The sequence below is a fragment of the Bradysia coprophila genome, chromosome II, assembly GCF_014529535.1.
Source record: "Bradysia coprophila strain Holo2 chromosome II, BU_Bcop_v1, whole genome shotgun sequence".
NCBI lineage: Eukaryota > Metazoa > Arthropoda > Insecta > Diptera > Sciaridae > Bradysia > Bradysia coprophila.
In genome coordinates this window covers 1,635,646-1,663,293 of record NC_050735.1, presented here as the reverse complement: position 1 = coordinate 1,663,293, position 27,648 = coordinate 1,635,646, and the positions used below count along the sequence as shown (strand labels likewise).

Sequence of the window (27,648 nt, the reverse complement as noted above, 5' to 3'; positions counted from 1 at the left end):
GAGATGTAACGTTAGCGAATATTAATAAAAATGAAATTTTATTCAGCTCTATTTCGAATCAGCTTCGAATTGTCGTTATCGGAACAGTAACTCACGCACGAAACTTATAAATTACTTTAGGAATGTGAGACAATGTACATTATGTACAACCAAAAGAAGATTCTTTTTTTATGCACCTCAATCAATTTATTTCACCTTCATGAGGTTAAACAATTACAAAAAAGTTTGCGAAGTAAAATTATTTAAAAAAAAATATTATTTCTAAATAAATTCTGTTCATTTACAGCTTACGATTTCTATACCAACAAGTAACTTAACTTAACATTTTATAACTAATCAATGGATAATGTTCGAAAATTGGCATTTACTTCTTGTTCAATTTTCTGCGACCCTTTCGTCGTTGACTGCAACTTCCATCTTGATTCGTCCATTAAATATTCTCTGTGAAAGAAAATAATTTTATTGATCAATTCTATCTGGAGACTGTTAAAATGAATCGAAAAACAGATTTTTGATGATCCACGACACGGAAATCAACATGAAGGACGTAATGTGACAAGGCGGTTGTTTCCTTACAATTTTGAGAGGAGAAGTGTGCACGATAGCGCAATATTGGTAATCACTAAACGAGACTGGGGAGAATTGAAGTGGTCTCACCATTCCGTTTAGAAAGGTAAACTATCCAAAATATTTCACTGTAAATTCGACGAATTTCTCAAGAAGGTGCGAGTTCCTAAAGAAATGACGTTTCTTCAGAAACTCATCGCTTTTTCAGAAACTCAGCACTTCTAAGAACCTCACAACTTCTTCAGAAATCCACCACTTCTTCATAAACTTACTACTTCTTCATAAACTCACAACTTATTCATAAACTGACCACTCCTTCAGAAACTCACCATTTCTTCACACTTCCTTTTACAGAATGTTAAGAATCCTCGGCTTTCTGAAGAAAATGTGAGTTTTTCGAAAAATAATGTTAACGACGTTTCTTCAGGAAATCGTGGCTTATTAACATTCTGTAAGAGGAAAGTGTGAAGAGGAGTGAACTCGTCAAGAAACGTCTATTACTCTTCATTTCGTCAGTAACTTGTTGTTTTATTAGTAAGTGTTCGCGGAATGAAATGATTTAAATCGACTAATCCAACGTAACAAAACCATTTTTTGTCGATTGCATAATTATTGGTCAATCATTCGTTTGTTTTGTATAATTAGACATTTTTTTTTTGAAGAGGCGAACAATTGTACGACTTAGTTTATGTTCTTAATTGACCATTCTCGTTTTTTAGCCTTGGGAAAATACACGAACATTCGGATATATTGCACATGATATGAATAACCAGAACTACTGCTGAGTCTAACTAATTCCAGCACGTAAATTAACAAATTCATTATCGAAAACAAGGTATGAAACAGGAACACAATTGGTAGTTGTATTGGTAAGTGGTTTATGAGGCCGAATAGAATGAAAGAACGAAAAAATTATAGTCAATCGAAGCTTACAAATGAGTAAGTTGAGCTGAAAAATTAATTGATCGAATTAAACCTGCACGATTTTTTGCATGGAAACTTAACCACTTTCAGCGTTGTTCTAACAAAAACAGACCCACAAAAAAAGAGAACTCTTAACAACTAACTTATAAAAAAACAAAACAAATTATTATGTAACACGGCAAGAGAATAAAAAAAAATGATATGCGTGCGAATCCGTGTACTGTAACATGAGTGAATGAATCGAAACAAATTTTTAATTACAAAATCGGTGAAGGTCAAAAGACCAAAATGGTCAATGTTTTAGCTGTGTAAACCGAATGGGCATTTTCAATGCATTTTTTGTATTGTTAAAATTTAAATAATATCGTTAGCGCTGCTTGAATTTTAATGAAGTGAAACACATAACATTCGAACAGAGAACTTCGTCGCAAATGGACAGGAATCCGTACAACAATTATTTTGGCTGGATTTCGATTTACCTGTTACTCATCAGCTTTTCAACCATTTCTTTCTTCAAAACTCCCAGACTGCCAGCCTTTCCGCCATATTCATTTGGCAGCAATTCCAATGGGACGAATTTGTACAATGTATCGGCACCAGGTGCGTGGAAATGAATCTATTTTCGATGGGGGGAAATTTTTCAGTCAATTTGTTTTTGATGACGGAAATTTTACTGTCTTACCAATTTGAAAACTTCGCTCTTTATGAACGGCTTCAAAAGAGCCAACACGCGATCAAGGAATGGCGAACAATTGATTACGTGTATCTGCTTCAATCGAACTGGATGGGCTTCCTATTGACAAAGTCAAAATTATTATCTGGTTGGAGATTACTTTGGAAGGAATTTCATGGTTTTCTTCAACAACCAGGCTCATTTAACCTTTTGCAGACGACGAGCATATCACTAGTATCGAATCTGTTACTTTTTGAGCGAAATCTTTTACTTCATTAGTTAAATACACGAATTCGTTTACCAGAATTCATGATTAATGTCGTCACTTTCGATACAAATGCTATGGCATAACCGTCGGTAAAGATCGAGGTACGCGAACTACCTGTGTGTATTTCATATAACATCGCAGCGACGACAGCACAACCTTCGTTAAATGTCTCAACGAAAATCCGGTCATATCAAAAATCGGAATTTCGCCATCTGTTAGGCCATTTGGATCGGGAGTGATTAATCGCACATCAGCAACCATGAAGAACAGTTTAATGATTTCCGTGAAATGGTACTGAAAATGGAAAATTTCAAAAGTTATAGTATATTACTGTACCAATGGGAGGAATTTGATATTTCGTATATATATGAGTAAAAGTGTCCGAGGGCTTTAGACCGAGGTACTATTTCTCATCGTGATATCGAAATATCAAATTATTTCCCGAGTGTAGTATGACGTTTTCCTTTACGAAGGAGGGAAAGACTTTTTCCTAGGGACGGAAGGTCCATTTTCCCTCCATAGTAAAGGAAATAATCATAAAGTGTGTTTTGAATTTGAATTTTCGCGCTACAGAAATTAAATCCCACATCGATATGGTCGATATATTCACGTATAAAAGTGAGCAGATTTACTGGCAAAATATGTTTGATAAGGTTGATAAGCAATGTCATGTCAGAAAGCTTTTTGTCATTCATTGGAATAACATTTTTTGCCTTCAATTCATTTGTGTAATACATCTATATCGCTTGGTCGATACAAGTGTCTGTTCAAGTTCAAGTCTAAATCGAGACGTTTCAGTTTAATAACAAACTAACGTGTAAGAAGTAAAGCCGGTTCCGATAAGAAGCTGTTACAATATGATTTTTATAATAGTTTCCGCTGTTGTTACCGTGTTAATTATGGCAATGTTGGGAAGGATATCAAATTTCTTTGGTAAACCAAGTAATCTGCGAAGCAGCAATCAGTTGCAAGTAGAGTCCAAATATTCAAAAGCGAGCGATAAGACTGATAACACAGATAAGTCTCATTCGTTTTACCGAAATTGTGAAAAAGCAACCACAGAGCCGATAACAGGTGATATCACAGGTAAATCGCTTCCCAGAAATAATTACAGTTACCATTAATACAAATCTGTTTACTTATTCATGGTATACATAGTAACGTGCGTGCTTCCAAATTTGTATTTCGACAAGTGGAGGAGCTTTATTCCTACTTGTCGACATTAAAATTTGAAACTCGGACGTCATGTACCAGTAACAAAATGTTGAAAAGTCGTGTTTACGTGTGAATTTTGTATCCAAGGCGCAGCCGAGAGTCACGTAAATGTGACTTTTCATTTTTACATCGAGTCATTACCCATTACATCAAAGGGAGAAATGAGACTTCGCGTTTTCATCTTCTGTGTTCTGTCCAATGGCCAAGTTTCGCCTTACGTTGTAAAGAAGAATGGTTTTATATTTAAATTGCATTCCTTCTATGCATTTATTAATAGAGTAAGTGATGCGAGTGTGGCAATGTGTAGGCTAGGCAATGTGGAACGTCGGTTTTCCATCTGATAATATTTTTAAATGGTTTATACGCTCTTGGTGATAAGCAAAGTTCTGGTATTGACATGCATAATCCTACACATTCACCAACCCTTCGTTCAGAGTAATTCAACGAAAATACCATTTTATTGTCGGCGACTCTTGGACCGTTCTTTGCAAATTGTGTGCACTAAAGTCCTGAGCGATAACCGTGGATCTGTTTACAGAAAAATGAGATTTGATAGTTTGGTCAAACAATACGAAAAGAAGCAAATAAAAATATCTGCATGCAAACAGTGACTGTGATAATGTTTAACATCAAATTTACATTTGTAATTTACATACAGTCGGGGATACTTTTAATAAATTCAAGTACTTTCTATTCTGATTGTGTCTAGCCATTTGAATTTTCAAACAGTAATCGTCATGGTTGTACTACATTGATAGCAACAAGCCATTTGAATATTCAAACAGAAATCGTCAAACGAAATAAGTAAACACAGACCAAATGGACTAAATCTTTTCGTTTACAGTAGATCACATTGGATGCTGCGAAAGTAATTCATTACATGATGTAACAATTTTGTGAAAGAAACAAACTCACAGATGTATTTTTGAGCAACAAGCTTCGGTAACTGTCTTTTCGACAAGTGTAGAGTCGAAGGCGATCACTACCTAGCCTCAAAAGCGACACTTTTTTTGGCAGTTTCGTCGAAACAACATTACCAAATTTTATTCTATTTGCAATTAAGGTTCTCCCGCAATTAAGTCTTCACAGTAAAATTCTTTCGAGACCTTTCAAGACAGTTAATGACATTGGTAATTTTCATTCAGAATATACACACAAAGAAAGGCAAACGTCTTATTTATGAATTATTTCGTAGGGTAGATATTGGCTTATTGCACATCTAGAGAGATCAATAAAATTGGTCTAGGTCTAGGACAAATGAAAATGAAAAATCATCTCTTGAATGTGTGTGTGTGTCGTTTTCGTGAACAGATAGCAACGTAACTTGAACAAGTTACCTTATTTATGCGCTAAGGTTTTGAAAGTTGCAGCAAATGTTTGAAGTTTGCGTAATAAAATCATTTGAATTGGATGATTTGCAGTCAGAATTGGTTCATTGAGTTATGTTATAGTATTTTCGACGCATTTTAAGACATCAAAACAATAGATTTAATCAAATATTTCACACATAAAATGTCACTGGATACATGTTCATGAAGCAAGTACGATTGTCATGTTTAAAAAGAAAAGAAAAAAATGACATTTTTGTCAATGGTGTGTTTGTGTGAGATGATTTTTCATTAAATTTCGCCTCATAAATACTCTAGGTATCTCCATGGTTTCAAGTTTCAAAAGCATAATGTAAAATCCATTACATAACTCGGGATAAAAAGGGAAAAGTCGCGATTTCGTGTGTTTATTGACCTCGGCTTCACCTCGGATCAACAAAATGCACAAGTAAACTCTACGTTTCATCTTTTTATCCCTAGTCATGTAATAGTATGTTGTGTTACAAGTATTATAATGTTTACCTATACTATACTATGTGCTGAAAAAATCTCATTACAATACGTGTAACACATCATGCTTTGTGCCAACCGAGAATTGAAATAGACAAATGCCCAAAAAATCATAATTTTCATGGTAAACAATCACTCTTCAAATTTGATCGATCACATTGCTTTGCATTTTCTAAAACGAATGCTGTAACAACTCATACAAATTCCATATCAACACTGCTTTGAGTGTTGAAATATCCCATAAAACGGGTGCTGAAATAAGTCACTTTACAACACTAAAATGAGTGCTGAAAAGAGTCGTATTTCAATTCTCGCTGGCACAAAATACTATTACAGGGATAAAAAGATGAAACTTATAGTTTTCGTGTAAAATCCATTTAATAACTCGTGATCAAAGTGAAAAGTCTCGTTTTCGTGTGTTTATTGACCTCGGCTTCACCTCGAATCAACAAAATGCACACGTAAACTCTACTTTTCAACTTTCTGTCCCTTTTATTTCCCTTTTTATGTAAATAACTACGATTATTATCCAAAAATCACGTAGTGTTACATTCACTTCCAGTCAGATCCACCTAATTTTCTAGAAGAATTTTTTTTAAGTGCCAAAATTGTTATCTATCACTATTTTTCGTCGTATGCCCTCTTGACTTTCGATGATATAAGTTTGATTCTTTTATACAAATCAACGTGCTGGAGTATCTCAAACGCGAATAACATCAGAATAAAAATAAACATCGCCACGGGCGAGAATTAAACTAGGGACATCTCGATCTTGAATTATTGATTTTCGCGATGAGCTAACGGAGCTAAATGTAGATGTACATAGATGTACCGTTAATTGGCAGTAGCAGCATTTAGGCAAATATTTTCCAAAATCTTACAGTTGGTTTTTTTAGTTCAGAATTTTTTAGAGCTATGACATACTGGCGTAAGATTTGATAAACCGTTAGCGAATTTGATTTTTCTTGCCAAAATATCACTGAAAATCACTTAATTGACTGGGAACGTCGACGACTTTTAAAACTCTGATCAATCTAAAATTGTGTTTTCTTTGTCGGATGTTATTGCAGTGATAACTTTGATTTTATGGCATGAAGGTTTGAAGGTTACGAGAAAACATTACGAGAAAATAAACTGCAACGCGACCATTCGTCAAGTCGGTATTCGATTACCATTCTCTTCTGATATTCGATTCGGGTTTGTTGGTTGACAATTGGAACTCCGATTCGATCAGAAACTTGAGAGATTAGAATGGTATCATCGAAGGCTTAAGCACAAAAAGAAGTGCAAAATTAGATATGGAAGTTCGTGTGATAAAATTAAACAATAGAATTCCAGTTTCCTAGTTATTATACGAACCTCTTTTTCTTGAACTGTTTCGATTGAACTGTTATTGACAAGTTGATTAACTTTTGATATCAACTTCAAACAAAATTATGTATTACGTGTTTTACCTCGCACGACAAAGTAAAATAACTTTACTCTGCCGTGGTTTTACACGTACACCATACTTTGTCTTAAACGTAAATCATGTTACGGCTAAAACGTAAATCATCCTACAGCTAAAACGTATACGTAGCGACGATGAGACCAACGGTGCACTCATTCGTATACTGTCTCATCCATTCATTTCCCGTGTTAGACGTTCAAGATTTTCACTACGCGGCTTCAACTAATGACTTTTTATAGACATGAATTAGCAGAAAAAATTTCCACTCGCTCCACTCGAGTTGTACACTAATTATATTCGGTGATTGATATCACTAACAAAAGAATATCCTCGCCTTCGGCGCGGGCATCAACTCTCGCACACGGTTGAATTTTTTCACTTGCGCCCCTTGTCAATGTACTTATTCCTCTGTTGAGTAAATTGCCAAATGTATATGTGTCACACAGTGTGACTATGATGGAAAATGGATTTATTAAGGTCACCCTCGTATTTACTTTGCACAATTTCTTCTATAGATAGATACTGCAGATATGACTATGACCATTTTCAAGCCAATATTTTCTCTGAAATCTCATATATGTTAAATATTCCACAAAGCAGTGTTTATCGAACAAATTTCCCTCTAGGCTCAATTCCCAAATGGCTCAGAGGAACACTCATTCGTAATGGAACCGGAATCACAAAAGTAGGAAATGATGAGTACACTCATCTGTTTGACGGTCTGTCTATTCTTCATCGTTATCATATCGACGATGGAACAGTGAGTTTTCGCACAGGACTGAAGTCAATGACGGAATGCCAATAAAATTGTAAAAAAAAAATTTCAGGTCACCTACACTAGCCGGCCACTAGAAAGTGACACTTACAAGAAGAACATGGCTGCAAACCGGATTATCGTATCTGAGTTCGGTACCATCGGATTTCCGGATCCTTGTAAAACACTTTTCCAAAGGTTCTAAAAACGTTTAAATGATTGCTCAAGCGCTATTCTGAGGAAGAATATTTGTGTGTTTTAGATTGCAGTCGGATTTCAGTTCTCTTTTGTTGAAAAAGGTTGATGTCACCGATAATTGCAGTGTCAGCGTCGGTTATTACGGTGACCAGTTGTATGCTATGACGGAAACGAATGCAATGCGACGTATTGACTCGAAAACGCTGGAAACAATTGGCGATAAAACTGTTCTTACTAAGTACGTTGCAATAAATCATGCCACTGCACATCCTCATGTATGTGAAGACGGAACAGTGTACAACCTTGGAAGCAGTTATCAGAGCAAAAAGGGACCGCACTACGTGGTGATTAAGGTTCCACCGACTTTCGGGAGCAAAGGTCAGAAATTTTTTGTTCGAATTTTTTCAAAAGCTTCAGATTTAGAAGACTTGGTTGTTCTATAGAAACGAGTTATGAAGGAGCCGAAATCGTAGCTGAAATTCCTTTTACTTATAAAAGATACCCAAGCTACTACCACAGTTTTGCCATAACAAAGGACAAACTCATTTTTATCGAAGCACCACTTAGATTGGACATGCTTAGACTGGCAACAATGGGTATTACAAAGAAACCATTTTCCTCTGCCATGTCCTGGAATACAAGCATAAAGGTAACCAAAGCTGATGAGAGAATATTAATTTTTTTACCAATACTAAACGTTTTCATCAGACGCGATTTCATGTGGTATCGTTGACCGACGGCAAAAATCACCCAGTTGTATACGAAGCGGATCCTTTCTTTACTTTTCATCACATAAATGCTTACGAAGAGGATGGCCAAATTGTTGTGGATGTGGCGGCTTACGATCGTGGAGACGTAAGTTTCACATCAACGACTTCCATTTGTTTGAAGTTAAAATGTTTTCCCTTCAGATGGTCATCTTGCTACAGAGTTCTAAAGTTGACAATGCATCAAACACTGCCTATGAATCATCCGCTCGAAGATTCGTACTACCTTTAAATGTCGACACTGCATCAGATAATCAAAATTTAGTGACATTAAAAGATTGTAAGGCAACTGCAACGATGGTAAAAACTTCTGGTACCAAGCCAAAGGTGTACTTGTCACCTCAGAATTTGACGAAGGAATGGATAGATCTACCCCGTTTCAATTACCATTACAATACCGAGAAATACAACTACTTCTATGGCGTTACAAGTTTAGGTGAACAAAACTGGTCAACGCCTGAACCCGACTCGGTAAGTATAGTTCATTTTGCAGGACTGGTGCAGTTATTTTAAAGTCAAAAATAAATCCTTAGCTAACCAAAGTTGACATCAAAAACGATAAAACGATTGTTTGGGCGTCAAAAGATGAGATACCCAGCGAACCAATTTTTGTAGCTAGACCGGGAGCTGTGGACGAAGATGACGGGGTACATTATTTCTAATAACTCCTTTATTTGGGATTGCTAATTATTATTTGTTCGATAACAAATCAGGTGTTGCTAACGGCTTTAATGGATAAACATGAAGAAAAACGAGCCACACTGTTGTTATTGGATGCCAAGGATATGACTGAAATGGCAAGAGTGAAATTTCAAACCGCTGGTACATTCACTGGTACGTTTCATGGACAGTGGGCGAATCAAGCGGATAGAATTCATCTGTTCTAATGGTGAGGGGAAGTGTAGAACTACTAAGCTAGTTTGTAAGTATTATGGATGATAATCTGTTGAAATACTCTTAAATAAATCAAGTTGGTTTTGTTGGAAATAATTCTCAAAATTACAATTTGTTCGAAATCTGACCTGAAATCATATGAACTGAAAAGATCATGTCAGATTTTTTTAAAACCTGACTTGACTCGAGTTAAATTTGAATATTTTTCCGATGTAAAATTTAAAAAATATATTAAAAAATCAGGTAACCTGACAACCTCTCACAGGTCGACGAAAGTTCGAAATTACTGGTGACGTGGGTTTTTCGACGTGGGTTTTTTTTTAGAGCCAAGGGAAAACACTATCGAATAGGGTCTATAATCTTCGATAAGAAGTGGAATGGATGGGGGAAAATGAAACGTTTTCTTAAACATTATATTACTCACTAAGCCCCCAGGAAATGAGTCATTACTTCATTTATTCCCGTGACTTGGTGATTAAAGTATTTGTGTCCCTCACCTTCGGTTCGAGCTGTAAGCGCCACATTTGATAAAATATAATGTTCCAAACAAGGACGTACGGAGCTTCCACATAAATTATGAATGAAGTTATTGTTGTTTGGAATTGATTCCACAAAAATTTCATTTAACAAATGAAAATCTAGATTTTTATTTTCTGAATTTTGGTTAGGTATTGCGTGCGCCGCAATGAAATACTAACAGGGATTCTTTTGAAAATCCACCTATCACGATCGGACCTATTTCGTCTGGGATGCATATGTACATGGTTGAAAGTTCTTTGCCAGTAGACCTCAAAACAGACCTCACACAGTCTCGAGCCACACCTGGTTGCTGGTGGAAGATCTCCGAAGTTGGAAAAATAGTGTTTTTTATCCGAATTTTTTGGTCGTACTAACATAAAATTCTGTTATGTCGGCAATCACCAGCACTGCAAATGAGGTATCAACGGAAGGCATAGACAATGTATGTTACGACTAGCATGTTAGGTTCACATTAAGCGTCATCAGTACCAGCCCAGACCTGTCTAAAGCTCACACCGATTTTGAAAATTTTTCTTGCAAATTTTTGCAAACATATATCAATGAATCTAATCAAACTAGACATGACCCGAAAGTACTTAAGCTCAGCTTTCCAACGAGCCCACTCTCACCCGGAACGATCATTTATAACGGCCAGAAAATTCGGATAAAAATCAGGTGTGGCTCGAGACTGTGTGAGGCCTGTTTTGAGGTCCACTGGCAAAGACCTTTCAGACCATGTATATATCCATCCCAGACGAAATGGGTCTGATTTTGATAGGGGGATTTTCAAAAGAATCACTCTAAAATAGAAGAATCTAGATTTTTATTTGTTAAGCAAATTTTCTGTGTGGATGTGGGTGGAACCACACCAAGTCGCAAAACAGAAAAAATGTAAAGTTTCTTTTTTCTCTCCCTGTATGATGTGCTTTGGTCATTATACTTTTGCTTAATGAATATCGACTCAATGTTATCAGCTATCATGTGCTCGTCACCAATGACTCCACTCTCCGAGGTTGTTCAACATTCAAATCGCATTCACACAAAATGTTTAACGACAAAAAATTTTTTACTCACATTTTCCGTACCAAAGTCAACGAGACGATAGAACAGAACTTTGTAATTTTCCTTGGTAGTGTTAGGCAGCGGTATCATGTCACTGAAATAAATGATAAAAACAAATTGCTTTTTAGGTATTACATCAATTAGCACTTTGATCTTACTTTAAACACAAAGTGTTCTTCAAATCAATAAAAGTTTTATAGTTCTACGCTTCATTAAAAGAATCCACATTGTATTTGTCTTTTTTGCATAAAATAATAACAACGATTCTTTACAATGTGCGGTTACGTATACACCATGGAAATGCAAATCAATTTTTTTCCATTTATTTTCCTCGTACTTTTTTCGAAAAAAAGAGAGGAACAATTTAGCACCTCTTTTAATTATGCCGGTGACTTTGCAAATTTGTTGGATTAATTAATGGTTTCAATGTGGTTCAAGGGCTTCGTTGTGTAAACATTGAAGTAATAGTGGCATAGGTCGAAACACATGATCTCTGTTTAAGCACACAACAAGTTTAACAACGAACCACTGCGATACAAAAAATCATATTTTTGTGTGTTGGCTTGGTTTAACCAACTTCTCGTTAAATGAAAGCAGAGCAAACGGTTTAACCCATCAACTTGAAATGGGATAAATTTATCCCATGGAATTTTGTTTTTCATTGAAAAGTTTTTTTTTTTAAATAACCCATTTTTATTTATGCCAAAGACGTTGAATGATTAAAATGATCGATCTGATTACCATATACATAATGGGTACCCTTAAAATTGAAGTACTGCTATGTTTTAGTGATCCAGAGTACGTTTCAAAAAATTTCTTCCACCACAGTTGTACAACTGTGCTGTGGCTGCGATCATATTCAATTCCGTATGAACATGTTTTCAGTTTTAGACCTTTTGGACTCTTCTGCGTCAACTTTTTTTTTGTTACGTTGGTATAACGTTTTCATTGCCGTTATGATTATAGCATCATTTGCGATCAAAATTGCGTTGTTTGTGCATCAATTGTAACAAAATTTTTATTCCGTCCAAATTTCTTGTGATTATTTTTATAAGTTTGTCGATAAAATTCTCATATCATGCCGTCGTTTGTCAAAAAAAGGTTAGGTTTATAATTTAGCGATATATATTTCTACTTGAGCACTATTCGAGCACCGTTGGATGCAGTAAGTAAAACTAGCTCGTTTCTTTTGTATGCAGCAGCAAGAAACAGTCTCCCTCAACCACTGAAGGAATATGGGATAATTTTAAAGATTCGGACATTGAAGGCAGTGACGATGACGATGATTTTGAAAACAATTCGGAAAAGTCCCAAACTAAGCGCATTCGTGCGGGAAACGCATTTCTTTCTGTTGAAGACGAACCGTTTGTGGAAGGCGAGTCCGACGAAGAGGATGACAATCAGTGGAACTTTACAGAAAAAAAAGATGTGAAATGGCGCCATGGTAGCATTCAGGAAAAAGATTTCGGATACAAACGAATTTACGACGACGATACGGCCGAACAATATTTTTCTCCTTTGACATACTTCATGAAGTATGTTCCAGAGTTCTTGCTTGATGAGATGGTCACATTCACCAATACCTATGCGGAACAAAACAAAACGAAGAAGTGGAGACCCACTAACAACCTGGAAATAAAACAATTCATCGGACTTCAAATCATGATGGGAAATTTGAAGCTCCCGCGCATCGAAATGTATTATGGAGACGAGCTACAATGTAAAATGTTTGTTGACACGATTCCGCTATACCGGTTCTATTTACTGCGGACCAATTGGCATTTGATCGACGTGACAAAAATCAATGAAAACTCAACTGATAAGTTCGTAAGAGTTCGACCCCTGATGGACTCGGTCAGGAAGCGATGCTTAGAACTTCCACTCGAAGAGTGCTTGTCAGTCGACGAGCAAATGATCCCGATGCGTGGAAGAATAACGAAAGGCGTCAAGCAATACGTAGCGAAGAAGCCCAAAATAAAATGGGGGATCAAAAACATTGTGTTATGTGGAAAGAGCGGCCTTGCTTATGACTTCGTTTGCTACCAGGGGTCGACGACGGAATTCGAACCAAAAATGCTATTGACGTTCGGATTAGGTGCTACAATGGTACTACATTTGGCAAACAGGATCGACCGACACGGGCATAAATTGTTTTTCGACAATTATTTTTCAACGTTCCCGCTCTTCCAAATTCTGGCCCAGAAAAAAATTTATGCTGCTGGTACAGTCCGACTCGACAGATTTTCGAAACCTCCATTCTCATTAGACAGTGACATGAAGAAAAAGGGGCGTGGAAGTTCTGAAGAAGTGATCAGCGCAGATGGATCGGTAACATGTGTGAAATGGTTCGACAACAAATGTGTGTCGTTGGCATCAAACTACGTTGGAGTGGGACAAGTCGATACAGCACATCGATACGATAAGACTACGCAAAAAAAAGTAAACATCAATCGGCCACAGATAGTCCGAGACTATAACATCAATATGGGAGGCGTTGATCTGATGAATCAGATGGTGAGTTACTACCGCATTTCCATTCGGTCAAAAAAATGGACATTGCGTATGATGACACACTTCATCGATTTTTCCATCGTGCAGTCATGGATCGAATATAAAATAGACTGTAAAAAAGCAGGAACCTCCGCGAAGGATGTGATGGATTTACTGGCATTTCGCATGAAGCTCTCAAAGCAGCTTGTATATTTTGAAACCAGTACGAAACGATCAGCTCGTATTACATTGGATGAGGTTCGGTCAAAACATTCGCGTCCGGAAAAGTCTCGAGAAAGCCGCACGGATGAGGAAGTCCGCTACGACGAATACGCTCACCATCCGAAATATTCAGATAAGCGACTCAGGTGCAAACTTGAATCGTGCAATCAGAAGTCTCAGGTATTTTGTACTAAATGTGAAGTTCACTTGTGTTTGAACAAGAATAATGATTGCTTCTATGAGTACCATGTCAAGCCGTAGTCTGTTGGTCGATTTCCTTTTTTTTGTTTTTTTTTTTCAATCTTTTATGCATGTGATAAATTGTACAAATTCAGTTGACAACCATTTCATGAAGTCTAATTTGAAAAATGTGAAAACAAGCGCCAAAAGTTCGTGAAAAATAAATTCACATTTTCATCCCTAACACCCACATTTTTTAAATAAAAAATCCCTTGCCAATGCTGGCTGGTAAAGAAAATGAAGAGTGACCCGTACTGTGTGTAGGCACAGCACAAATAATTAGTTTTCCATAAAAGTTATAAGGGATTCTTTTGGTCGCTAGGTCTATAAACACTATTTATGACATCCCGATATTTTTTTTTCAAAAACCAATAATCTTTTATGTTCTTTATTTTACTCATGGTGAAGAAACCCGATTTTCGTAAACTGATTGGTGTGGTCAAACGTAGTATTGAATAGAGACCACTGTAAAAATTCTAAAGTACTTTGTCGACAAGAACTTGCGTCACATCAATAACTACAGTCGAATTTTAATATCTTTTCGTGCGCCAAAAATAATGCAATAGACTTGTTTCATTCTTTCTTATTATCAACGTTCGTGTCCCATCTGTACCTTTTGTTACCTATAACATGTTTTGGTCTTCTCTCTTGCTATTCAGATTTAGTCAGTTCGAATTGGTTTTATATTTTGTCCGGATTCTTTTTACAAATTTTACGATGTCTGAACGGTTTGTTTAGAAATATTTATAATCGTTACAATTTGTGTGAAACTCATAGATTTTTTTATTAGTCGAGAATTACGTGAACGTCAATTGGACAGTCGATACGATGACCACAATCATTTACCTAAGCATACAGAAAATAGTTCGAGCTGCCAACTTGAAACGTGTAATCTAAAGTCTTACATAATCTGTGTGAAATGTAACGTGCATCTTTGTTTCAACAAGAATCTAAATTGTTTCAACGATTACCACATGAAAAAAAAGCAGTAGCATTGTGCACAATAAAATTCCTTGAAACCACTCTATACAAAAAGTTTTCGAGCTTTGTTCATCAAAAGTTGATAAAAATTCTGTTCCACGAAATGCTTGAAGTCTAGAGTTGGAAATAGGTGGCTCAAACCTAGGAACCAACCTATATACGCAAGGATCCCATTTTATTGCGATTTCACTAAAAGTTGTTCATCTGTTCCTCGAAGTGCTCGAACTCTTGAGTTGGAGAATAGATAAGAGTGGTCCAATCTTAAGAATCAACCTGCAGTTATGTCAAACATAACATTTTATTACGACATAAACAAAAATTATTATTCTGCTCCACGAAATGCTTGAGTTCTAGAAGTGGGAATAGATGGAAGTGTTCCAATCCTAGGAACCAATCTACCATTACGCCGAGGATCCCATTTTATTGCGAAATAACCCAAAATTATTCTTCTGCTCCTCAAAATGCTTGAGTTCTAGAGCTAGGAACAGATGGGAGTGGTCCAAACCTAGGAACCAATCTACGATTAAGTCAGGGGTCCCATTTTATTGCGAAATAACTCAAAATTATTCTTCTGCTCCTTGAAATGCTTGAGTTCTAGAGTTAGGAATAAATGGGAGTGGTCCAAACCTAGGAACCAACCTACGATTAAGGGGTTCCATTTTATTGCGAAATAACTCAAAATTATTCTTCTGCTCCTTGAAATGCTTGAGTTCTAGAGCTAGGAATAAATGGGATTGGTCCAAACCTAGGAACCAACCTACGATTAAGTCAGGGGTTCCATTTTATTGCGAAATAACTCAAAATTATTCTTCTGCTCCTTGAAATGCTTGAGTTCTAGAGCTAGGAATAAATGGGATTGGTCCAAACCTAGGAAGCAACCTACCATTACGTCAAGGATCCCATTTTATTGCGGAAGAACCCAAAACCACTCTTCTGCTCCTCAAAATGCTTGAGTTCTAGAGCTAGGAATAGATGGAAGTGGTCCAAACCTAGGAACCAACCTACCATTATGTCAGGGATACCATTTTATTGCGAAATAACCCAAAATTATTCTTCTGCTCCTTGAAATGCTTGAGTTCTAGAGCTGGGAATAGGTGGGAGCGGTCTATTCCAAGAACTGATAATACTTTGTCATTACACATCCCTCTTCTCACAAAATAATCTCATAAAACTGAAAAAATCGTATTTGGCGACTGACTTCAAGTCGGTGGGTTAATAGCTGACATTCTAATTAATAAAATTACTGCAACGAAAATAAAGTTTTTTTTTACGTGTGTAAGGCGTGTAAGGTCACATTCGACAGTATCGGGTATAATTATGTGAAATCATTTTGCTATCACATTTCAACTTTTCAATCATTTAAGCTATTTATAATTTCGTTGAATAGTTTATGTGTTTTTTTCTATTTAGTTAAACATTTTTGGATCCCATTTAGGGGGCCTATTAAATGATTACATTATTAGACAGCTAATCGGTGGTGTGGTAATTTATACTAAAGTCATCAGAGGCTGCGATTGTAAGTTTACGTGGAATTACACAATATTCAAAAGTAATTAAGAAACATCTACGCATTTATCGCAACAACAATATTCTGAGAACGGGTTTCAGCAACGCTGTTGAAGCATGAGTGGTTGTGGTACTCTAAATAGGGTACCGAAACTTAACAGTGTGTCACACAACTGTAAAACACTGAGACAGAAACTATTTCATACAAAATACAATGTGTTCATCTTTAGAAAACACACTTTTAAAGTTTCAAAAGTAAAAAGTTAAAAGTTCCCGCGTTTCCAGTAAATAAAGTGTTCACAATTCATGATATTTTGGCGAGAAATTTGAATTCAAATATTCAAATTTTCTGCCAAAATATTGACTGGTAACATCAATGACTTTTAAAACTCTTAGAAAATTATCAAATGTGTTATCTTACTATTTTCGGCAGCTGAAAGTCAAGGTCTTGCCACAGAAAATCCCTTGAAATGTCTGTACTGATTTAAGTTCGCGACGCCTTTTTGAAAATGTTCACCATTGGTAAAAACGTTAAATACAAAAAACGTCCGGAAAGCTTGTTCCCACGAATCGAGTAATTCTTAACTGATTTTGAAGATTTTTGTTTTAATTGACGGAGGGTTAAATTCCTGATGTTGACTTCGTCGATAATAAATATTGAAGTTAAGAGATGGTAGTAATTATACCATACACAGAAGTTCTTCTTCGTTATTAGCAGGGTTACCCACTTTAGTAATTCTTGCCCGATCTTCCAAAATGTTCGACAATAACATGTTCAGTTAATGTGACTCCCGATTCCCGAAGCATGCAAATCGATGTATGACCACAAATTCATCGTATTTAGGTTACAACGAGTCATTCAATGTGTATATCGTTGCAGCCACCAAAAAAAAAACTAAGCTATGCTATTGCTTATGTGGCTTGGATGAATCTTAGGATGTTACCAATGCGAGATAATCGCTAGAAAAGTTCCATTCCGAAAAGGTATTTGGAATTGGCTGCCACAGGAAACGAAACCGGATCATTTTACTTAAAGGCTAGTACGCTACCATTGAGTCATCCCGTGCGATTAGGAGGTTGAGTTCACACTACAGTAGCGATATGGGAGTTATTTTATGCAATCAAAATAGGCCTTACATATCTTTCGTAAAGACAGGATGCATGTTTATTGGTGTGCATGATAACACAAAACACAAAAATTGGAGACCTTTTTGACGTTGGAAAAGGGAGTATTCGTGCTAGGAGCAAGAGCAAGTCACCCTTTTCAATATTATGTGGCGGAGACGATTCATCTATAAATCAACGACTTAAAAAAAGCTTATTCGCTTATTGGAAGAGTCGAATGATCTGAAAGAATTTCTCGAGCTTTAAGGCTGAATGACATAAATGTGAGTAAAATCGTTACTCTCACGTATATGGGTCCAATAGAGCGAATGGAACAAGCAAGACTCAATGTTCGCGGTCCCCATACTGTTATTATTAAAAATTCAAAAATTTAATGAAAAATATTTCAGTCAAGGGACCTGACTCACCCAAATGAAAGTGGCGCGGTCTAGTTCTTTACGTGAATATTTTACAATGAATGTACCTATACTTTGAACGTACTTAAGAACAACATAAGTCAGTAGGCAATTTACATGATTTTATCTTTGAAGGATTGAATGGATTCAATACGATAATATCTCATTGTTGTTAGTAAATCATCAGGTTTAGACTTTGGTCAATCAATTAGACTATACTATTGAATCAATTATAATTTTAATGAATAGCTCGTAGTTTATTTAATTAATTGACTTGATAATTTTCTTTAATTGACAACGGATTCATTCATCGGAAAAAATTATTGAAATGACGACAGCAAAAAATTTTTTTAAATGCAAATCAGCTGATTGAGTTTTACGCACTTTATATGAATTGTTTCACTCAATTTTTATGACGTATATTGAGGCGATTTTCACTTTTGTTTCACACATCAATCATAGCCTTTATTCGTCATAATTGCAGTCAGATAGAATATAAATTCAAGCAAATTGTCGGTGTTAATCAAACCACGATTTTACAATGACCTAATAAAAAGAACCTTCCGCCTTGAAACAGCGGTTAATTATAAGTTGAAGTACAACTTGTGATTAATAAGTTGACTCTTGACTCTTGTATGGATCTATAATTTCCAAGTTTTACGTCAACGTCACAATATTCCTATTATTAACTTAGGGTCTATTTTTAAAGTTTTTTTTTTTTTAATTTCTTTAAATCTCCAAACCCGAACTTTTCAGGTGGAATCACACTCGAATGCAGAAAGTAGAACCAGTGACAGTGACCCGAATTAGGTATGTATTTCTCAATGAAATAGTACATTATGTCAACTACATCTTTCTGACCGCCCATGTTTTGATATTCCCATTTTGGCGGCTGCCCGAGTAAAAAAGAAGGTCTCACAAAGCCTAAATCGATCGAATTCAGACTTCTCACTGCCTCAGTGAGGAAAATTTTGTATGAAGCTGAGGACTGGGAAGTCTGAATTCGTTCGATTTAGCCTTTCAGAAGTCTCACTTACAAATTTTGTTTACTGTGGTGTGTTGCCTGCATTTAGGGTAAATTCAATTTTTTCTATAAAATTTGTACCAAAATCAGTTATATCAGTCTCTGAGATGAGACATACCGTAGAGCAATTTTTTCCATCAAATAATGTTTTACGTTGCGTGCGGAAAGTTCTATCCCCCATTATCAACGTACTTCAAACATTAGTGGTACAGTACTGAAACTAGGTAGTGTATCAAACAAATTTGGCAATATTTAACAATTTGGAGACATTTTACATACAAATTATTACTCTATTTGGCAGCTGTCACTTGAAGCACTTTTGCTTGAAGTGCGTTGACCGAAGGTATTTTTCTCTCTAAATTTTCTCTTTGCAATTGATTTGATCTTAAATTGATCACAAAAATTTTAAACAAACAAAATCAACAATTTCGACTATACGACAGCCAACGTTTCATGGAAGAAAACAATTTTTATTTTTTCGCCAATCGTTCAGCTAAAAATCATTTCTAGCGACCAATCGGTCATTTACTGCAGTTCATTACACTATTTGTCGTGAATGAAAATACCCCCGTTATTGTACCACTTTCATAAAATTAAATTGGCTTGTTGGAGAGACTTTAATTTTGATTCACACATTCTCTCGTAAATTTACAAACGAAATGTAAATAAAACAATCAAACAGCACTAAGCTCAAAGTCGATAATTTGATCTAGATATTATTTGATTATAATGCTTCGGAACCGGTAGCTTTTAATTTGTAACCTTTTTCTCAAACCAGATTTTGTTGTCATAATCTATTTGCCGGGTATTTCCTCCTTCACATCATTTCCATATATATCTTGCACAAATATTTGCCTCTATTCGAATAGTTTACGCGGAAACTTTAGTTTTTGTCAATGTGATGATCTTCAAAATATATAAAAATCACCTGAACAACACTAATAGTTCGCACATCGTAAAAAAAGAAGAAGAAGAAGACAAAATCAACAGATAATACGATATCCGAATGAATAGCTCGTATATTCATTACCACAGTGCCATTCAATATACATATCATTGTATAATTGCCATATTAATTATGTATACACCACCGAGCCGCTGAGGTTCAATAACCAATGGTGGTGTTCGAACAAATAAATTTAATAAAATTTGTGATTTGTTTTGTAAGCAAAAATATAAATCTAAACCAAGGTCAACATAGATACTATATATTATAGCCTACACACATGCGTCTAATCAATGTCGGTTTGAAGAAAAATAACAACATTTAAGTGGACGTTATGTATAACAACCAGAGTATTTATTACCCGCAAAACTTGTAAAGTTACAAGTCTATTTTAACACTTAATCGACAGAGCTACAGTCTATTAGGCTGTAAAGAAAATGGATTGTATGTAATACTTGAAGGTATATGTATCGTATATTAATATGTACATCGTGTAGAAAACCTTCCGAAATGGTGATGTCTATAATTTGAAGTTAATACACGAATAATGTACTTGTGAATGCACACAAACAATTTGTTGTTTTTTTTTATTCATCAATACGAATTGTTACAAAAGTCATGGACGAAAATTTGGAATCTTGAAGATGAAGGTCGACTTTCAGGTCGATTATGGTGTAGTTATGTCACAAATCATACGGTATGGTTTGCGCATTAAATAAAGTTAATTAAACGTGTTCGACTGTACATTTATAAGAATGGAATACGAGCTGGCATTCGTAATATTTTGGAAATTTTTGTGGTACTCGTCCCTGCACATTTTTTAGTGAATCAAATTTTACCAAAAATTTTCCATGAAATTAATTAGGCTGGAACAGACAAGCTATTTATAATCCATATATGTTTCTAAACAAAATAGCTATTTTGCTAACTAGTTAGTAAATGGGCTTGTTCTGCGCACTAGATGTGAGTTTGCCGATACGAGCGGAGCGAGTTCGGCAACACATCGTGTGCGCAAAACCCCATTTACTAACGTGTTAGCAACAAGATTTTATCTACTGTTAGTTGAAATATTCATAATTTTCAAGCCAAACACATCAACACAAATCCTACATGATCGTAGTAGGATTCTGTCAATTGCGTGCACATAAGTTTCTATATTGGTTATATGCATAAGGCATATAACCAATATAGACACTTATGCGCACGGAAATTTTCGTGTGTAAATTGTCTGTCTTTGCTAACTGTCTTTGCATGCTGAAAATTATGAATTTTTTCAACTTACAGTAGATAAAATTGTTCTCCATGCCTCTAAAGTGTACCTATTTTTTATTAAACCTCCAAATGACGGACACATGCGTTTCAAACGCATCGTTTGATTTTACACTGTTTTAAAATATTCTTTTGATCAAAAATGTTTAGATTGGCTCGCCTAATATGTGTTTACTACGTATATGGAAGTAAGGGTTTTGGGGGATTTTGAAATTTAGATTTTTCATGTTGCTGATGTTGCAGTGTCAAATCCTGTTCAGAATCTTAAATTTGTGCAATGTAAGCAAGCACGCTTGACACCATGTAAAACGTGTAAAAAACAAAAACCAAAACCCAGTCAAAACCGGTGGCAATCCACTTGTCAAACGGACACTACATTAACAAATTAGTTAATCTATAGTTCTAGCTGCAGGGCTGCTCAAGCAAATTTTTTCTTATCTCGGCTTCAAACGGCCTCAGTCAATTTTAAAGCGGCTGACACAATTTGGTGGAATTTTCTATTTTCTCCCTTGGTTAACAAATAACTATTGTGAACTACAATTTTTTGAAGGTTTAACTAGCCGTATCTACTCACGAGTTTAGGTTTTCCTTAACTAAAAAAAATGGAATTTTGTGGAAAAGGGAATACTGGAATTTCTAGTGGAAATTAACTTGAAAATTAAGGATTTGCAAATTTTTGAAATTCAACCGGAATGTGGGATTGAATGGAATGTTTAGAATTAATTGAAATTTTTGGAATTGAATAGTATCCAAATTGTCAAGACATATTTTTGCCAGAGGTCAACCTCGTAGTACAGCCGTCAAATATTTTACGAGAGCCAAATGTTACGAGATGTTACAAGATATTCACTTGGCTTGACAGAGTAATTATATTTATCGCAGTGATAAATAACAAACTGTATATTTCTGACCGTCCACGTTTTGATATTTAGATTTTGGCGGTTGTACTGCCCATATTTCAGTTCAGGTAAATTTATTCTTTTCAACTGCGTTTTCAAAAAAAAACTGTGTATTTTAGAGGCATGTCGTAGAATAATTTTGTTTGCTTCGAAAAATGTTTTGCGTCATACCATATGTATTGTTAAATGATAATAACATTATTATATTTCTTGACTTACACAATTTCGAGTACTTTTTGAGTAATTTTGTCGGTTGGATCACGTTGCAAGAAGATCTGCGGATTGTTGTTGCGCATAGTGAAACTGAATTCCAGTAATTTTTTAGCCTTTTCCAAATCATTCCGACACGATTGGATGTAACGACGCAGCAGCAATGGTTCTGAAACATAAATGTAGATTTGTATTGTAGGAAAAAGATTGTTTAACAATGATTGGGTTGAGTGTAATTGCTACACTTACAGTCAGAGGCAGTGAACTTTCAGCATGAATTTTCTTCAGCTGTTTCTCAGCAGATCCACACATACTATCAAAACTGTTTATACTTCAAGTAACTTGTTTATACGATTGAAGCTTCTGCATGCACGCCCGTGGTTGTCGTTAAACCGTATAAAGACGTATAAACAGTTATGATTGTTTGTGCGGATTTGCTGCAAAACAGTTGAAGTAAACTCATGCTGAAATTTCACTGACTCTGACTGTAGAAAAAATGTGTGATTGTTTTACTGAGTTTTTAGAATCGGTTCGATTCAGATAAAATAATTTTTTTAGAGTCAGTGCCGTAGGCACTCTATTGAGATTCACTTCACTAAACTGGCGTAATTTGCATGAGAGACTTACAGTCAAAGGCAGTCAATTTTCAGCATAAATTAGCTTCAGCTGTTTTTAATACTTCCATACAAACAATCACAACCGTTTATACGTCTTTATACGGTTTTACCACTATCATGCGCGTGCGTGTAGCAGCTTCAACCGTATGAACAAGGAAAACCAGTTTTGATTGTATGTGTGGATCAGCTGAAAAACAGCTGAAGCAAATTTATGCTGAAAATTGACTGCCTTTGACTGTAGTAAAAAATAAAAATATTTTTTTTTGTTTAATATTTTCACTAAGTCTCTTATTCAAATTTCACTAAATTTGATTAATTGTTTAGTGAAATTTGATGAATTTCAGTGATTTCTCAGTGTTCGTGCCATTGAGAATAACTCTATGGTCAGAGTTTTTGGTTGAACGGTGAAAAAGTAAAAAACTACTGTTGGTACAAATTTAAGTTTCCATTCCACAGAACAAAAAGTACTCCGTGAGAGAGCCGTGAGAGAGCAAGCTGTCAAATAAACAAAGCAAAAATTGAAAAAATTTAATTTTGTCTCTCACACAGAGTACTTTTCTGGTAAAAGGAAATTAAGCATTATGACTGTCTTTGCAGAAACGGTTAAATGTAAGTTTCCGGATTTGGATGTTCAAAATTTCTAATATAAAACACGTGGGTATCGAAACAAAATTGGTTTTCTTTCGCAACATTTTTATTACATGAATCTAATCGTCCGAAATTATTCGTGGCTATGCAAATAACGATTTTGCGTAGATGATAACAACAACAAAAAATGGATTACAAAATCGTTTGCCAATTCGTTGATTTTTCGAATGGAGAGTTAAACGTGAAGCTTTAATTTTATTTCAGTAAAACGAAGGTCAGACTATAATTGCAGTATTTGAAGTGAAACAATGCAAAGTAGTTTCATGGTGACATTAATTTGAGTGAAAAAATTAAATATGAAAACCGACAACAATTAAGTTTCATTGAGCTCTACAGGTTTCTCATTTCAACAAATAATTTTTTTTTAAACTGAGGCAATCGCAAAAAAAAACCATTAAACTAAATTGTCTTCATACATCGCTCTAAGTGCAGTAATATTTATCTAGCAAGATGCGATTGCGTAACTAAGCTGATTGTTAGCCTGTATATACCAATATAGGTTGTTAACGACTTCTGCGAGTGGAATGACAATTTGTACCTCCGTAATACACTTGCATATATTACAGAGTCTTCGGTAGTTGTTGCTGTTGTTGAAATTGTTGTCGGTATCGCTTCATTCTCATTAATTTTCAGTCGTGAAATGTAAACACATTTTCTAAGAGGGAAGTAAACTCGGCTGTTAACTACATTTTCGAATGATTTGAAGGCATCACAAAATACGTAATCACGTAGAAAAATTTATTACGCGTTCGTTGCATTTCCAGTTATGTAAGTTATTCCATTCAGCCGGTTCGCGAATGCGCAAGTAATAATTGAACAATTAAATGTCATTATCTTCCAGAGATATGCAATTGTTGAAGCGAAAATGATTGAGATTCTGAAATTTCCGATTCAATTTTACGGTCGAAATGGTCGCTTCTTTGACAAGATATGGAGTGTGGAGAGACGGTAGAAACTGAACGATCCTAATGGATGCCGTGTAATGATTTCACTTCCTCAAATGATAAATTATTCTCGTTATTTCACTCGGCAATAATTAAACAATTTATCTTGCGGAAGTTCAACTGAACTTCTAATCTATTTTCTGGCTCTCAAACTATTCGAATTAATTAAATCACCAAAGTCATGGAAAAATCTATACCGGTCCATACGGAACATCGACCACGCGAATCGACAATAAATTTTTTTACGAACAGGAAACAAGAATCTTTCATACATAAACCTATCTAGTCAATTAAGTTCATTTTTTTCTATCTTTGATAAACAAAAGCTTGAGACCAGCTTCATTATCTAACACACCGCAACAAAAAACGAAATTCTTTTATTTGGATTCGCATAAATTTCCACACATAACAGCAAAGTCAAGGTTAAAATAAGTTTTTATTGTTGTGATTGGTTTTTAATGCGAAAATAATAATTTGAATTTTTATTAAGGAAGAAGAAAAAAACCCAAACAAGTCTCGAATATAACAGCACACGTTATTCAAATAAATCTATTGATTTATTCGTATTGATTGATTTAATCGTTTTTCATTCCGATATTTAGCAGTCTTACATTAGAATTAACGTGTTTGTAAGTGCTATAATTTCTCAAAAAAGTGTTCATTCTGAAATTTGAGAATTGGTTTCTTTGTTGTCATACAGCAACAATTTTGTTGATTCAATAATTTCGAATGTAAATAGTCGAATGAATAATGCGGTGAATAAATTGTACATTGCATGTGCTGCAATGGTACTTGGTTGAGTTTGTTCCAATTAAGGAATTTAGTCGAAATTTTCACATGCTTCAGGAGTATCATGGACATAATTACTGAATCTATTACTTCTTTTGATAACTTCTTCAAGTTATTTCAACTGATTGTTACTTCGATGAGTGTTAACAATTTTGTTATTGAGTGCTCGGATTCAGGGCGGACCTGTTTAAGTTCAAGATTACTAAAGATAAACATGAATCTGACCTGGAAAAATTGAGTTAATCCATTTCAATCAATACAATCTGTGAACGAAAATTTACTGCTGATGTGGGTGAAATAAAAATAAAATTCGCAATGAAGGCCTTATTGTGATTTTAGCTTATAATACTTCTATGTCGGCATAAAACTATCAATCTCAAGGATAATGTTCGTAATCTTCTTTTTGCGATCGTAAATGGTCGAAATTTAAAAAAAATGTTCAGCAAATTAATTGTTCTACATGCTATATCCACGATTTATACGTTTTTCTCTACAACATTATTCTTAAGAGTAACGAACAGTACACTTACAAATTAGCCTACATTTGTGCGCAATTCATTGTATTTTTGACAGATTGTTCAACCACAAATAATGTGTCTTGAACTGAATTGTTTGAGGTAGTTTAAATAGCCCGAAGCGTAGCTTACCTAAATTAGCATAAACTGTTAACTCTACAGCTGGTCCAAACAAATTCTGATTTTTACTCGACGCCTACACATTTCTGGTCGGTAACTGCGGTTTTACATTAATCAAGAAGGATTCTTGTAAAAAAAACGTCTTCAAAAAAACAATAAAATGCGCACAAATGTCAGAGTACCATGCATTACCCTTAACTTAACATTGTAAAATCTTAGGACGAATCGACACAACGTTAAATTGAAGCCTAAATTTGTGCGAAAAAATGATACTTTTTTGATGATAATTTCGTATCCGCGTCATTTCTTGAAAAAGTGTTATTTGTCAAAAAGTGTTGGCTTTCAGTAACAATGATAAATGTTTGTGGTGATGTAGCCTTCAACCTAACTACAAACATTTATTATTTTTACTCAAACCCAACCCAATTCTCTGGAAAGGAGGGCGCGGATAAGAAACATTGAAACATTTTAAGTCAAACAGACTCTTTCTTTTATTTATCATTCACATTACACTGTGTTCTACATACCGTAATTGCCATCAGAGAAACTTTTTTAGCATTTCGCATTAAAACGAGTACTACTTTTACTATTTACACCGAATTGTTGGTTGAGTTTTACGAATTTATTTGTGAAACTGTTTAAACGAGTATCATGCCCCGTCTAGTATCCGTATAACTATACTTACCAATATTCTGTGGTAAATGAGTCCTAGTCTTCAACCAACACTGCAAAGCCAACAAGTTATTATCACCTTCAACACCCATTTCGATTTTTCGGCAAAACAAATATCACAAAATTATACGAGACAAAAAATGAACAATTTGCGCACAAATAAGTTCAACACACGATGATCGTACACTGTTCTCAGTATATCATATAGAAACGAATCACAACGCCGAATTAAAAAAGTTGATTTGGTTAATCTACAATGAAGGCATATATTCCTTTAAACCTTTTGCTTTGATCGAGCCAACTGACCGTACTCAATGTGCACAAAAATTGCACTGATCACACTGCCATCGGTGGAGATTGTTAAGTAATGAAATCTCTCTCACACGCACGGCTACCAGTTTATACACCTATCTTGTTTAATATACTCTTTCAACGAATTTAAATAATTTCAATATGAATTTTCAAAATACGTATACGTACGGAGCCGTACTGTACGACAGAACATGAATATAATATCAAAACAGAGAGTGAACTTATTTCGAGACTTGTAAAAGCTTCGGTGTAGGTGTAGAGAGCGGTATTGTTTTTTAAGCGGAAGGAGAGGATAGTTTCGGACCTGTTTTTTGATAAAATAAATTTTTCGCCAAAGGAAAAACCTGTATCAAGAAATCATCGAAATATTTCAACGCCCAAATTTAGTCTATATACGTTTCAGCGACCTACGTCCACAATAACTCAACCGAGCTTATCAATTCACGAAAACTAAAAACCATAAATTGATGCATATAGGAATTAAAATTGTCACAGCTGATACCAAATTGACCATTCTTTTTCAATAATCAAATCCGTTATGACATTATCAGCAATATCATTAAGCCTTTTCTTATGCGCAATGTTAATTTGGCCA

The 27,648-nt window shown here is 35.2% G+C and overlaps 2 protein-coding genes across 3 annotated transcripts; one reads left to right on the top strand and one right to left on the bottom strand.

Moving 5' to 3' along the window:
* Positions 1 to 170: 170 nt before the first annotated feature.
* On the bottom strand, positions 171 to 27,090 carry LOC119073962 (alpha-tocopherol transfer protein-like). The gene is made up of 7 exons (XM_037179904.1): positions 26,755 to 27,090; positions 22,446 to 22,605; positions 11,142 to 11,223; positions 2,547 to 2,726; positions 2,174 to 2,284; positions 1,971 to 2,107; positions 171 to 441 (listed from the first exon to the last, which is right to left on the bottom strand). The coding sequence occupies exons 1-7, from the start codon at positions 26,831 to 26,833 to the stop codon at positions 333 to 335; spliced, it is 858 nt and encodes a 285-aa protein (XP_037035799.1). The 5' UTR covers positions 26,834 to 27,090; the 3' UTR covers positions 171 to 332.
* On the top strand, positions 3,136 to 9,641 carry LOC119069541 (beta,beta-carotene 9',10'-oxygenase-like). Of its 2 annotated transcripts, XM_037173734.1 has the most exons (10): positions 3,141 to 3,249; positions 3,306 to 3,518; positions 7,562 to 7,695; positions 7,763 to 7,887; positions 7,952 to 8,265; positions 8,331 to 8,536; positions 8,596 to 8,742; positions 8,799 to 9,125; positions 9,188 to 9,301; positions 9,368 to 9,641. In XM_037173734.1, the coding sequence occupies exons 2-10, from the start codon at positions 3,332 to 3,334 to the stop codon at positions 9,539 to 9,541; spliced, it is 1,728 nt and encodes a 575-aa protein (XP_037029629.1). In that variant the 5' UTR covers positions 3,141 to 3,249; positions 3,306 to 3,331; the 3' UTR covers positions 9,542 to 9,641. The 2 variants fall into 2 exon arrangements, with proteins under 2 accessions (XP_037029551.1, XP_037029629.1); XM_037173656.1 differs by having other exon boundaries at positions 3,136 to 3,518.
* Positions 27,091 to 27,648: the final 558 nt, after the last annotated feature.